This window comes from Wyeomyia smithii, chromosome 2 (genome assembly GCF_029784165.1).
Source record: "Wyeomyia smithii strain HCP4-BCI-WySm-NY-G18 chromosome 2, ASM2978416v1, whole genome shotgun sequence".
Classification (NCBI taxonomy): domain Eukaryota; kingdom Metazoa; phylum Arthropoda; class Insecta; order Diptera; family Culicidae; genus Wyeomyia; species Wyeomyia smithii.
In genome coordinates, this window is record NC_073695.1 from 264603809 (window position 1) to 264618746 (window position 14938).

At 35.3% G+C, this 14938-nt stretch overlaps 2 protein-coding genes across 25 annotated transcripts in view; both read right to left on the reverse strand.

Moving 5' to 3' along the window:
• LOC129721289 (patronin) overlaps nt 1-7837 on the reverse strand; it is a 137802-nt gene extending 129965 nt beyond the window's left edge. For all 23 annotated transcript variants that reach the window (XM_055673698.1, XM_055673690.1, XM_055673704.1 and 20 more), the window contains exons 1-2: nt 7292-7837; nt 5964-6686 (exon numbers count right to left, since the gene is read on the reverse strand). In XM_055673698.1, the coding sequence (XP_055529673.1) occupies nt 5964-6026 (63 nt within the window). In that variant the 5' untranslated portion in view covers nt 6027-6686; nt 7292-7837. The remainder of the gene's footprint in view (nt 1-5963; nt 6687-7291) is intronic.
• Nucleotides 7838-12026: 4189 nt separating this feature from the next.
• On the reverse strand, nt 12027-13252 carry LOC129721294 (aminoacyl tRNA synthase complex-interacting multifunctional protein 1). 2 transcript variants are annotated; one of them, XM_055673712.1, is made up of 2 exons: nt 13153-13252; nt 12027-13062 (listed from the first exon to the last, which is right to left on the reverse strand). In XM_055673712.1, exon 2 carries the CDS (start codon nt 13050-13052, stop codon nt 12090-12092), a length of 963 nt encoding a protein of 320 aa, XP_055529687.1. In that variant the 5' UTR covers nt 13053-13062; nt 13153-13252; the 3' UTR covers nt 12027-12089. The 2 variants fall into 2 exon arrangements, with proteins under 2 accessions (XP_055529687.1, XP_055529688.1); XM_055673713.1 differs by having other exon boundaries at nt 13135-13156.
• Between the last annotated feature and the right edge of the window lie 1686 nt (nt 13253-14938).

Consider the following 14938-nt stretch of genomic DNA (forward strand, 5'->3'; position numbering starts at 1 on the left):
CAATAAAATTATCATGAAAATCAGGTTTTTTCAAGAGCATTTAATGAGCATTAAACTATTTTGACCATTCTACAACAGTTTATTGCTTGAAAATGCTGTTTCTGGCCAATGTTCTGCTAACTTTTTTCTTAAGCTAGCAAAACAATATTTAAAAAAAATATATTTAATGAAAAATGCACATAAGTTATTGAAACTGCTCGCGTATGGGAGCATTTAATTGGTATCTAATCGTATCAAAAGGACTCTGATTGTTTTCAGAGGAAAATGTTCGAAAAAATTGAAGCTATTCATATATTATCATATTTTTGAAAAAATTATACAAAATCAATAAAATTATCATGAAAATCATGTTTTTTCAAGAGCATTAAATGAACATTAAATTATTATGACCATTCTACAACAGTTTATTGCTTAAAAATGCTGTTTCTGGCCAATGTTCTGCTAACTTTTTTCTTAAGCTAGCAGAACAATATTTTTGAAAAAAAAATATTCAATGAAAAATGCACCTAAGTTATTGAAACTGCTCGCATATGGGAGCATTTAATTGGTATCTAATCGTATCAAAAGGATTCTGATTGTTTTCAGAGGAAAATGTTTGAAAAAATTGAAGCTATTTATGTATTATCATATTATAATATTATTGAAAAATTTATACAAAATCAATAAAATTATCATGAAAATCAAGTTTTTTCAAGAGCATTAAATGAGCATTAAATGTTTTTGACCGTTATAGAACCGTTTTGTGACCAAAAATGCTATTTTCGTATATTGTCTGCTAGCTATTTCCTTAAGCTAGCAAACAAATGCAATTTTCAAAGAAACGATGGAGCATTAAATTCGGCGATATGGCATTAAATGAGCATCGAATGAGCACTTAATTTTCATGCTATTAACTCTTTGTTCTGCTGACTTTGTACTTCCAGCTTAAGGGACATGGTTGTGAGATCCATAGGACAGATCAAGTTGAACACCTGGTTGAAAATTTTTTTAAACAGGAAGCCTACTCTATAAATAAAATTTAGCACCATGATATTAACAATAACGTCTCTTGAGGTACAATTAATGCTTTCTCAAAAAGATATGACTGTTCCTGTGAGTTACCCTTATAGTGATTTTAGTACTCCTCTTCCTTAGCGTAATGGTTGAGTATCAGGACGTATAGAGAGATCAAAGCTGGTAACGAATGGACAGACGAGCTTGCCCCAATGAAACATCAAATGATTCCTATTCCTGAGTCTTGGATAAAGCAGAAGATCTACTCTTGGGCTTCATCTGAGCATAACAGGCTGTGGACGACTCTAGTAAGAGTGCTAACTGGCCATTGTAACTTCAACTATCTTTTAGTATGTAGTTATCCTAGACTTGCTCAACTGCCTTAGAGGATTTTCGGTCGCCATCTCATGAATGAGTCTGATTACAGATGTTTCGATTCGAAAAATATTTTCCAGTTCGCCTTCAGTTGCAGGAAAGAATTATAGCGCTCTTTGAGGATTTTTGCTAAAACTAAGATTGAAAGATGAACAATATATGGTCGGTATTAAGTCAGACCGGACCAAGTCGCAAAATTGGAAAAAACGATTTAACGATAGTATTGGATAAAGATTTTCTTAAACTACATCACACAACAATCAGATTTTATTTATCTCTAAAACAGCAGAAATAACAGCATGATTTTTGTCTGCATGACCAATGAAAAGCGATTACAGTGTTCAGTCAGAATGGACCAAGTGTTTATTTTCAAGGAGACTGCCTTCGGTCAGCTATTGATAAAAGCGAACGAACGGAAGAATTTTCAAGCGTTTTTTCGGATTTCTTTGTATCAGAGAACTCTTTCACTCACCCTCATCGGAATTTGTTATGTTTCACGCACTGCCGTGGTTTTGGATGTGTTTTTGGACCGTTTATTGCTGTCACTAACATGACCTGATATCATGCCTTATAGTGTGCAGACAAAGTGAACCATGCGTTTAGCAGGAAAAAGTTGAAATCATCGGAATTTACAGCATCGGTTTGAAGTCAACATAAATGAATTTTCACACTATCAGGCAACTTATCGGAATGCTTCTTTGTCCGTTATTCAAAAAAGTGTACTTTACCAGTAAATGAGGGAAATGTACATGGTCCACTCTGATTGAACACGTAAATAAGAAACGCTAGTCATTTGTGTGGGTGATACAACATTCCACAATTTTTAGAAAGAAATTCAAGTTACAGTAGTAATACTGACTTAAAACTTGATGATTTTATCAATGAATTATATCCTCAGGAGGTTGAAATAAGTGATAAGTGTATGTTTGTTACTGTTTTATGCAAAGGCAACACAAGCGATTGTTTGGAGAAGACCTTTCATATTAATACAAGAAGAAGCTGACTCGATTGACATTTAAGTGTGTAAAGCATGTTGTCAATATCTATTCAATATTATTTTCTAATCAATAATGGAGAACCTGTGCCAACTTTTCATGAAGCTGTCCTTGAAGCACATCCAAACGTGACAGAAATTCCAGAACCAAAACACGAGGAAACCATCCAGTCCATTATCAATTCTACGGCAACTTTGGCCAAAGTTGCAGAGAAAGTGGATGATCACGAATAACTTAATTGAGTTAATTACCCATATTTGGTTCCATTAAAACATTCCGCTACTACCATTGGTTTGTTGAAACAAACACAGTTAAAAGATTATTCAAACTATTTTCAATAATTGTTAATGTCGCAGAAGCTAACCATGTAGATTAAAAACTTTTTGACTGTTCGACGATCAATGGACCAAAATTATTTGTTCAATTGTCCAGTCATAATGAACCATGTCATTAATGATTCTTCTTTGATTCAATCAGAGTGAACCAAGTACATTTAATCAGTTACAAACCTGTCCTTTTTGAGCTCACGGCACTCCTATTTTTCAATTGTCACATTGCATGATATAGTTAGAGAGTTACTCCAACTTATAACATCAAAACTGCGCAAAAAAATTGAAAACTTGAAAATTTCCAGAGCAACAAACTTCAAACTCGTTTTTCTCGAAATGATCAAAATGTCACTTGGTCCGGTCTGACCATATATGGTAATGGGTTTATACTTAATTACACAAGAGCCGAGACTCGAACCTACGACGACTGGCTTGTTAGGCCAGCATCGTACCTCGAGACCATCTGGGAGACTGTACACTTCTTCCAAAGTTGGAAAAAACGTGATCTAAATTATTTCGGCAAAATTGTGACATGTTTTATAAGAAACAAATTTGGTGAAGATACCATACTTTTATCTGCCTATTTAAATGGACTTTGATGACAATGTCTATGGAATTCCCCGTCAAAAACGTGCAAACGTGCAAAACATGAAGAGCGAGAAAAAGTAATTTTAATTCTAGAGTTTCGGTCACCTGCTTAGACTCATAAAGCTCGAATTATTAAACTTTCTTCAATGATAATCTTTCGTTACAATCACAATTTTATTTTAGGTGCCTTCCACATTCCGCGTGGACAACTTAGTGGGGTGGGGGTGGGGTAAGGGCCTACGCAAATGTCCACGCTTGTTCGCAGAAGGGGGGAAGGAGTGATGATGATGTCCACGTGGACATAATTTACAAAAAAAATAGTTTGACTGATAACAAAAATTCTGCAGAAATTTTGGTTCTTATAGTCGTTGTCAGCTATATTTGAGATAAATTTCGAATCTCTTGTTTTCAGGTATAGTAAGATACATTTTTTTTGTTTTCCCTTGATAGCAGGAGTGGTTTCAATTCTTTATGGCAATCTCAAAAAAATTTTTACAAGGCGTTTAAACCGTTTTCAACTGTATTTTCTATTTTTGGCTTTATCGTTTTGCCTTTCTCCTAGAAAGGTATATTATATTCAATTCGGAATTATTTCTTTTGAACTTTTCAAAGTATTTTCAGATGTTTTAAGCTACACTAAAACTTTTTTGGTTTATAGTTGCTTTCTCAAGTTTTTATATACTAATTTGTAACCAATTGCTTAGTTGTTTATACAGGTTTTGGAGGTGTTTTCCTGCTGCTTCGAATGGTTATCTTTCAAATTTGGAATCAATAATTGTTGTGACCGTTATGCTGTTTTACGTTCTCCGGGAATTTTGGCTGTATTTTGATCATGTTTATTTTCATGCTTTTCAACACTGCAAGCGTATTTATAATTTTCGCCATCATTGTATTTATTTTCTTTTCGATTTCTTTTGGATTCCAGAAATATTTTTCAGCAAAAACTTTTGTATGCTTTCTTTATAACTTTAAGAGACTTTTTAAGTTTGTTGCGGTTAATTTGGAATACATTTTTGATAGTACCTTTCGACCTTTTTCTAGCGCTAAATTGTTTGGATTTTCATGTTTCACTGAGAACTTGTTGAACTTTTAAAATTGAAACATTTTTTTACCTTCGATATAAAATTATTTCAGTCAGTTTGCTTCTCGAAGCGTTTTATGCATTTTGAGTTTAATTTCGTATGTTTTTGACTTGTAGAAAAGTTTTTATCTTTTTTAAGCTTTCAGTCATATTTTTTATTATTTTTTGAGTGATTTATAAATTTATAAGTGATCAATTTCCGTTTTGGCCCTTCTATGCTTTTTTTGGCTCAAATTTTGTTTTGCTAGAAGTAATTTTAAAGTAGATTTTGGAGTCAGTTGTGTGTTTTCATTCATTCAAAGCATAATTTGTGGTTATATTCTTCTGGATTATATTACAAGTATTAAGATTTCTTTGCTGGTTTGAAGAGAAGTTATTAGCTTTTTGCATTCCATTTAATTTTAATAGATGAAATAGATGAATAGGATTTGCTTTGCTTTAAATCGCGCACGTGGCTTCAAAATTCTCTTGAAAGAACAGTTTTTTGAAAGAAAACTATTGGAGCTTTATCGCAGAACAAATGCAGGTACTCGACAGTATGAATCACCTTTGGATACTACAAATGCATTATTTTGGATTGAAGCGATAACCAGATCAGGAAGTTATTGTTGCCAAACAATGAAGGACAAGGCAAAGAAAGTTTCTTCGACGTTCGCTAACTGAAACTTTTGAAACAAACCAAAAAGAGAAAAGGAAACACAAAACAGGATGAAACACGTAAGTTGACTCATCCGGTACAGGGAATTAGTTCTAGGTGCAACAATCACTACAGAAAAATGTGCGTTTTGAGAAGCATTACCAATCAAAGAAATTCCTTGATATATGAGCTTCAGAACCAATGAAATAAAATAAATATGAGACTTGCTTTAATTTATCATATGAACAATGAATTTATCAAAACAGTTCAAGTTTGATATTTTTTCAGAGAATTCTGGAACAAAATTTGTCAATAGTTTAGTTTTAAGATGTAATTATACTCAGAGTCGACAAAAATCCATATTGGATGGCTATGCTTTCTAAGACAGTGATTCAGTGAATTTGTGTTTATATTAGTCCCACTAAGACTAATAATCATGTTCATTATTTTAGGAGTCCTAAAGAGTTTTTTTTGCAATGTAAATTTTCATAAAAAATACCAAAATGGAATTTTCATAAAAATACCAAATATTTGAAAAAAAAAAATATTTTTCTCAAAAAATTCTCAACACAGAACACAAACATTTTGGATGTACAAATGTGTTTTGCATGATTTTGAATAAAATGGTGATGAAAAAGTAATGAAGTATGAAAAATATAAAAGAGACGGAAATGTAAAAAATGCAGTTTGCACAAAATTGTTAATCGCCTTTTTATTAATTTTATGCAATTTCTCTCTTCCAAATTAGTGATGTCATCAAAGGTACAAAATTCAACTGAAATCTGAAAAGAAGCTGCCAACAATTCGTTGAGTTGGCGTAGAATTCCTCAAACATGAAAACGCTGGAAACAATCAGAACCGAACTGGACATTTGAACCACGTAATTTAACATCTATTCATCTATTAACGAGTCAATGTCTAATTTAGCATCTAGGTCACAGCATAGAGTTGTTGGTTGGACTTACAAATCGGGATTCCTGCGTTTCCATTTCAAATGCTGATTTCTGCTGCGGCTGTTGCATATCCATTTTGCGCACTAGAGCTTATTGATTATTTCCAATACGAAAACTAATAATTCGCACACATCCGTATCTATTCTGCGTGACACTATTGTGCGATAATGCTTTTTTCACGTCTACTCAAGGCAACTGACGAAAACAAAAAAAATTTTTATCACTTTCCCTTCCAAAACTTTTTAAAGCTCGTCATTTCCTTTGTATGAATTCAGCTTTTTTTTTCAATTATCTCAGACGACTGCTGCTGCTGTTAGTAAATCAAACATTCACGTCACCTTTCGTTTTTTCGCTGCTGCTGTTGCTATTGTTCCACTTGTTCCAATAAAAGAAAAAATCAAATTGCTTCTTCTTTTACAAACACAGCATCGCTGGCTTGTACACTTCACAAATCCTCTTAGTAGATGCAGCGGACATAACATACAAGCAGTACTGCACCACACATTGTCCTATAAGCACACCTCCACTGGTAAAAAAGTAGACGTAGGATGAGAGCCTCACGCCGATGATTAATCCACAAATCTTTGAGCTGCACCTTTGAACGCTCAACCTGCTACATTCCGGCTCATTTCTTTTGTGCTATTTTGCTCCAGCACGAAAATTTTGCTTGGAATTGATGGACACGCAGCTGTTCTTTAGCAGCAGTCCAAATCTACTCAGTGTTGTTGCTCTTGTCTGCGGATGAAGAAAATTAAAAGAAAAATCATCATGTTAATTCATTTGAAATAAGTACAAACTTTTGAAATACAGAACAACTTTCATATTAAAATACATTGCTTCGAAAATTTACCTTGCAGAAGACTAATGTTTTGAAATTTTAGTAATGAAATGATTTTAAAGTGAACGGAATTATTCTAATCATTTCTAGAAAACCTGAACTATTAGAATTATTCATTCTGGAATGAATATGGTTTACCTCTCAACAATTTAGTGAAAAACCATATGTAAATTTTAACAAAACTAATCGTGTGATGCATTATTTTTCTACCAAGCATGCAGAACTTGTGTGTATGCACCCACACAAGTAATCCCACACGCATCGGTGACTGATACTGCTAGTCAAAACACACCTATACAGGCAAACCTCTGATGACGGAATTGAAAATTCCATACCGAGCAAAGGTGTGCAAAAAGCATAGAGAGTTCAGCTAAAAACCGAATTGGGTGGCGCTGACGTGAGCCTATATTTTTCTTTCGCCAATCTCGTCCGATCAGCACCGTTAGAGAACGTCAGTCTATCGCAATACACAGGAAAAAATGCTTTATTGCACAACACTCACCACACACCAACTTCCGGTCAGCTCAGCGACTTGAAAAATTCTTTATCCATATCAGTCCCGTTCCTTGCGAAAACCTTCGCTCGTGTTGATTCCACTGTTGCGTTCTTTGTCCCAGACTTATATACCCTCAATCCGCTGTTATCTACCCGACTAAACAGCTAATTTTTCTCGTTCCCCTAAGTGCAAAACTTAATTTTCGGTGACTGCAGCGAAACTAGGATTGCAACTACAAGTTTGATGACGACGGACTTTCCATTTGCCAAACCCAAATCGGTAGCCGATTTTCTTCGCTCACACACAACCATTCACCCACGATATCGGCAACCGATTCCAAACGGACATTTTCACGGGGCTTACGCAACTAGAAACACCCAAATTGTACACACTCCCGATGAGACACTATTGATTTAGATTCCAGAAACTGTCAAAACGAAAAAAGATGTCTTTCCACTTTCTACACTTGCTCGCATAAAATATTGAAAACCTTCGCCGACGAAGACGACGATCTATACACGACTCCGTTCCGACTGCGACTCTCGCGAACAATGATGACTTTTCTTCGCTGCCCGTTGTTTCGGTTGGTAGCTCTGAGTGTGCGTCTGTCAAAACTGAGCGCCATTGTTCGTTACTTGTCAAGCAGAAAAGAAACGTCAGCGAAACTGCTCGAAAACGCGTTACACTGAAATATTTCTGTCATCCAAACCTTGGCTGCGGGCATACTAAACATTGTTTATTTTAATCACAGAGAACAGACGTTCATCTTCTTTTCAAAAGATGTGTAAAAACTTGCAACCGTCATTTTCCACTAAGAGCGAATTTCTTTATCCGACCAGCGCACCTCGTTTTGACCTGGAAGCGCACTAATTGCTGTCAAATCCCTTCTTTAGTTGCTCGATTTTGACCCAGTTTTGACCTGCCGTGCTGCCCAAAGCGCACTGAAAAACTTGTCAGCTTCAACCCACCACCGCACGTGCTAAGTTCGTAAATAATTATCTGGCATCTCTTTCTTACTTGCATCTTAAATGGCGATGACGTTTCATTATTCCTCGGCAGTTTTGCCCGCACACAGTGGAAACAAGAAATTCGCTATAAGTGGTAATGCTCCCGCTATGTGGCGCTTTTGTCACTTACAAACCAAGCACTGATATCGATAAAATATCGATACAGCAATATTTATGCAGTGTAACTGGGACACCACAAGACAGATGTCGTTAGTGTATTAACGTATTATGATTCAAATTTTTACACACGATTTTCAAATTTCTTTATATGAATATGAATGTCTGTTCTCTGTGTTTTAATATTAATCTGCAATGCATTGTATTGTTTTGTTAGATTCCATTGTTAGAAATTGATTTTCTGTTTGTCTCCCTATTTTAAACCCCAGCGAACATTCAATGAACTGGTTTCATTTATGGTTACGCTGATCCAATTTGTGGTGAAAAATGGGTGAAAAAACGAAACTTGGGATTTTCGGGAAAATTGATATTTGAAATTTGTATTAACCAAAATAAAACATACAGGCAAAGGAATTTTCAGCTGATGTTGAAGTTTTGCGCAGTTTTCGTCAATCAATCAAAAATTTTGAAAAATTTTTTAAAAGCCTACAGCCATAAATAAACTGATTGTAAAAACTATAAGATTTAGGGTTGATGAAAAGAATCGTTATAGTTTTAGTAACTACTAGGACCTAGGGACTAGACACCTTTATTTTCATGAAAAATGTTTCGATGATATTACATGATTTTGATTATAGATATGTTTTGAAATTTACCGTATATCTGTTACATTGATATCACTCTAACGGTAATGTGATATCAAGGATCTATGACATAGATAGAGGGATGCCCAAAAATTTCGCCTAGACCAGGACACTCAAAATAATTACACTCATTTCGGCCATTTCCGACTTTCGTACGAAAAGAGTGTTACGAACGAATTGGGTTGTTTAGCTATATCAGTTTTTTATATCATCTGAAAGAGCTGCATTTTCAGAGCAAAACGTGATTTTCAAAAATTTTCTAAAAAAAACTAAGCAATGTTTATCGTTTCCCTTCGATTTTTAAATGAAGAATAAAAAACTGCTTGAAATGTCTCAAATTCTGGTACACGTTGCCCCATAGTACTCCGTACCTCGTGCTGTCCAACTGCTAATACAAATAATGAACAAAATGAATTTTCTTTTCCTCGGCTTTATCGAGCCCCAAAATCAATGCAGCATTTTTCGAGTAGGAACGAGACAAATGCAGGGCTGCGCAGGTACACTGCCTTAAAAAACAACTCAAACAGTGATTTTATCCAGAGCGTGGTACCATTCGAGTAGTTCATTTTGTACCAACCAGTGATACCAAATGTGCAGATTTGTCTGCAAAACGCAGATTTTTGGAGTCCGTGAGCAGATATTTATTGATTTGCAGATATTTGCAGTTTTTCCACGGTTCCTGCAGATTTTTGTCAGAGTCTCCTTTTATTTGCGCAGATTTTCTTAAAATGTGTGCAGATTTTTACAGACTTTTGCTTGCGCGAGCGAAATTTTTTCAGATTTCGAGCACATTTTTCTGGTTTTTCGAGCCGTTGCAGACATTTTTCAAAAACATCTGGCATCTCTGGTACCAACTTTTTAGAGGATTTCTTCCTGAGTGTTACGTATGTCGTATGTATGTGGTTTGCCCATGATTAATTTTTTTGAAAAATTACGCTTTGCTCAAAAATTACACTCTTTTAGCTGATATATAAGAATCATGAATAGCTAAACAACCCAATTGGGTTGTTTAGCTATTTCAGTTTTTTAAATCATCTGAAAGATGTGCATTTTCTAAGTGAAACGTGATTTGAAAAAAATTCTATCGTTGTCCTTCGCTCTTTAAATCACGGTTCAAAACTGCTTGAAATCGCTACAATGACAGTTCGCCCATATACCAACTGTCATTGTAGCGATTTCGAGCGAATATTTATTCTTCATTTAAAAATCGAAGGATAATGATATAAAGTTTTAAAAAATCTTGTTTTGCTCAGAAAATTACAGTTTTTCAGATGATATATAAAAATCGAAAATCCGTGAATAGCTAAATAACCCAATTATGCAGTGCAACTGGGGCACCATAAGCAAGATGTCGTTAGTGTATTAGAGTGTTTTGATTCACATTTTTACCCAGAGATCAAAATTTTATTTGAGCGTAAGTTTTATGAATCTTTTAAATTAAAATAACAATTAAACGACTCTTTTACAGATCCTGAAATCGATTGCATCGATACAGTGACAGGGATCATCTCTAGGATCATCTTGTTATTAAATTAAAAATCTAAAATAAAATAAAAATTGGAAATCTTAAATAAAAAGAAGTTTCTTGAATTTATTGTGAATTTATATAATTATCCAACTGACCAACATCACGTATCTCAAACATAAGCATATCAACAAAGATTAACATAACAACAAAAAATAAAGTGATTTGCTGTTGATTTCATCGTTCTTTGCATTAATATATTTCGAAAGATTTTTATTCAACTCTGAAATGTTAGGCAAGTAGTGCGAATTCAACAGCAAATCACTTTACTCCGACGTGATTTTTATTTACAGTGTAGTATACAACAGACAAAAAATACGCAAAATAATGCTTGAAATCATAAAATTCAGAATGTATTTATAAAGCCTGTAGTACATTCTTTGTCTAATGGTCAAATATTTGACCTTCTGACATAATGGTCAAATTTATTTGACATCATGGTTGTTGTTTGCTCGTGTTTGTCCCATGTTAAAATTGGAGAGTGACAAATAATTATCTTTGACCAAATTTTTATCTGCCAAAAAGTGACAAATATTTGACGCTCGGTCAAAGAGTGTACTACAGGCTTAAGTCATGTTTTATCGTTTAGATCAAAAACAGGATAAGTCTTTAGTACCCTATTTTGTTCAATTACACTGTTTAACGTTCAGTAAAGTTTTCCGATTTCACGACTACGAAGTTGAAAGAGTTTTTAAAGGCTATTCGCACCTAGGCGAACTCTCATATACAATTGTCAAAATGTGTGTGATGACAAAAGCAAAAATATTTCCTTCCTTTCTTTTTCTCATGCAAAAACCAAATAAGGCTGATACAAATTTCGAATTCTTGTTATGTCCAAGGTTATCAAAGTTTGCAAAGAGGGTGGCAAAAAATAAATAACACCGAGACGAAAAAAAAAAAGAAATATCTTTGATCAAAGTTTGTGTGCAAGTTATGACGTTTGTAACTTGCACTCAAATAAATGTTGAAAAATAACACTATTATTATTAGTATTTATTTCGCTTGCCTTTCGACGATACTTTCGCTGTCACCTGACTTGTTTGTTGCTAAATTAAACATTTATGCTGTCGGAAAACCAATGAAATGAACAAAACGGTTTGAGCTTTTTTTTCTTCCCCTTCCAATATTCAAGATTTTTTAAGGGGGGGGCGGGGCTGACATAAAATGAAAATAAAATTTGTAACGGCCTAAATATCAGCACCATCGTAGTCGCGAATTCAGCTGAATTTCTAGACTTGTGATCAGACGGAATGCTTGGTTTCGCTCTTTTGCTCTTTGAATGCTCATTATAGGCTATATTTTGTTAAAGAGGCAGAAGGGGCAGAATTCGAACAAGTCATATACAAAGCACTTGTAGAGATACTCTATCTACGGAGTATTATATTGATGTTGCAAGCAAAAACCACTCCGAAATAGTAAGGGGATAACAAATTTCAAAACAATGAAAATTGCAAGGTTTGCAAATATCTACGATTTATCAGAAAACTCAGTATATTCCTAAAACATCTCTCCTACTTCACATTAACATTTTTCAATGTTTGAGCCTTAACTACGCCTTTTCCTGGTACCTGAAACGGGCTGTCCTTGTAACACGCCACCAAGAGGTCGTTCGTACGCAAGTCTGGTGCGACGGTTTCGAAAATTTTCTTTTTCGGATTCATAACAGCATCCGGCATACGTGGGTATCCCTCGACATGGACCAAATCCCCGGGTACTGAGTTCTCGGGAGGGGCAAGTATCTCGACTTTATCCGGTGACGAAGCACACATAACCATCGCTTCAGACAAAATTCCTCGCATTTTGGCTGGTTTAAGATTGCATAGTACCACAACCAGTCGATTTTGCATTTCTTCGATGGGAATAAATTTAACCAAACCAGATATTACGGTTCGGGAAGCGCTCTCACCACAGTCTATTTTTTCCAGATACAAACTGTCAGCATCAGGATGTCGCGACACTTCGACTATCTTTCCAACACGCATATCTAGACGTCCTACGTCAATAGGGGGTTCGTCGGTTCCACTAGCAGATGGTTTAGATTCGTCCTTAGGTTTTTCTTTTTTAGCCTTCTTCTCCTTCGGTGGTTTAGTTTCGTTTGATTGTTGACTGGCCTGTACAACTTTCGGTTGTTCAGGCTCAACTTTCACATCAACGATAGGAGTAACATCAGTAGAAATTCCTGGTACCGGAATTTGCTTTTTACCATTTTGAGTCTCCAAATCGATAAGCTTTTTACGGGCGCTCTCGACTTGTTTCCTTAGTGCATCATTTTCCACCTTCAACTCTTCAATACGACGACTGACTTTTTTATCGTTTATGGTTTTAAGTTCTTCTTTGAGGGATTGTAACAATTGCTCCGCAGCAGCGTTATTAGAGATGACACGCTCGAGGCTCTCCATCCTGATAAAAAGTTTACGGCTTAGAATTCGTGCAGAAATTGCCTTGTGTATCAACAGGAAACGGGTGTTAAGCATTCAAATCCAACTGAAATAAAATGTAAATAATGTGTTATTAAATGGCTTCGTGTCGATAGTTTCCAGAATTTGATAAGTATACTGTTTCAAGTAATAATACCTCTTTTAGTTAAAAAACTATTGTACTCTAACGAAACGTGGAGAAATTTGAACGTCATAATGTTTTCAATTTTCCGAACGAATGTCAAACTTAAAGGAAGATGATTTCGAGCAACAGGTTGAATTTTCAAGCAGTTCGAGTAATGAACCATCTCTAACAACACATGATTATGGAGTAAATTGATGCGCATGGAAGGGGCATAAATTTACTCCGTGGCAACTGGAAATTTTCTGGAACAAAAGATTAGCAAAACCAATTTGTTTGCGCCGATCGTGATTACATGATGACCCCCTCGCCCCCATGTAACAATAATAGCGAATTTTTATTCTTATAGCTTACCTATTTTCGACCTGGAGCCAATCTAACTGCTTCCAAAACCCATTTTTATTCATTTGATTTTGACCCAGTAGTTGCCAGATAGTTGTTTACGAACTAAGCCCAGAGCTTGGGATTATTTCGTAAACAACTATCTGGTGTCTTTTTCTTACTTGTGTGTAATCGTAATGTCGTCTTTATATTGCTGGGTAGATTTGTACTGACCAAACTAACTTTTAATCTCCCTAAAATTACGCAACGCTGAACCCGACTCCGAAATTGATCGAATCCGAAAAATATGTAACAGATGTAACAATAAGTAACATGTAACAATGCAATCTGTCAAAATAATTCTTATTTCATCTCTGTAAAATCACATTAATAAGACATACGTAACACTGGTGTTTTTTCTGGTACACGTTGCCCCATAGTACTCCGTACCTCGTCCTGTCCAACTACTTGACAAATAATGAACAAAATGAATTTTCCTTTTCTCGGCTTTATTGAGCCCCTGCATTTGCGCAGCCCTGCATTTGTCTCGTCCCTACTCGAAAATGCTGCATTGATTTTATAAATAACTTTTTGACAGTTCCTTATGGGATTTTCTTTGGGGCTCAATAAAGCCGATAAAAAGAAAATTTATTTTGTTCATTATTTATCGAGCAGTTTGATGGGACGAGGTACAAAGTACTATGGGGCAACGTGTACCAGAAAAAAACTCCAGTGTTACGTTTGTCTTATGTATGTGGTAGGACTATGGTATTTTTCTATATTTTTTATCTAATAGTGCATTTTTATTTGCAAAGACTTTAAAGCGCTTTGAATAATAATTAATATAAATAAAATATATGAATGAAACCTTATTTACATTGGCATCTCCAATCCGCAGATATTCGAATTGGAAAAGCATTTGTTCGTAGCTCGTAATGACAAGACAAACATTTGAATTAGCGAATTCGGTGTATTCTGCCTTTCTCAGTAGGTAGCAAATACAAACTTATTTGGTATTTGAGACCAGAACCATTTTAGTACTTCTGCAGTAACCATGTACAACTAATAGCCACCAGCATTATGGGTGAAACCTGGCACGAGATGACCGGTACTATTTTGTATTTCCTCCTTTCAACGGCTAGCACCTAGCGTCCGTATGTCACTGGTTCGGTTTTGGAATGTAAATGATGGGGTGGAATGTTCGAATGGTACCTTATATATCGAGGTTTCGTCAGTTAGTTGGAAAGAGGGAGGAGTTGAGAAGAATAGGGAATGGTAAGGAAAGTAAAAGAGCATCGGAAACAGAAAGTGACCTCGAGTAAAACAACAACAATAACAACACACCGTTTACAAAGTCAGATTGGTTGTATCCGTTAGTGTCGGCTGTGCTTGGGAAGAGAGGTAGGATTGGCTGCTCGGTATGATTTAGACAATCGATGTTATTTACCAATTTTTCAATAGTGTATCTCAAACAATAGGT

Coding starts and splice junctions, on each gene's coding strand:
- LOC129721294 (XM_055673712.1), bottom strand. CDS start 13,052: ATGCTTAACACCCGTTTCCTGTTGATACACAAGGCAATTTCTGCACGA.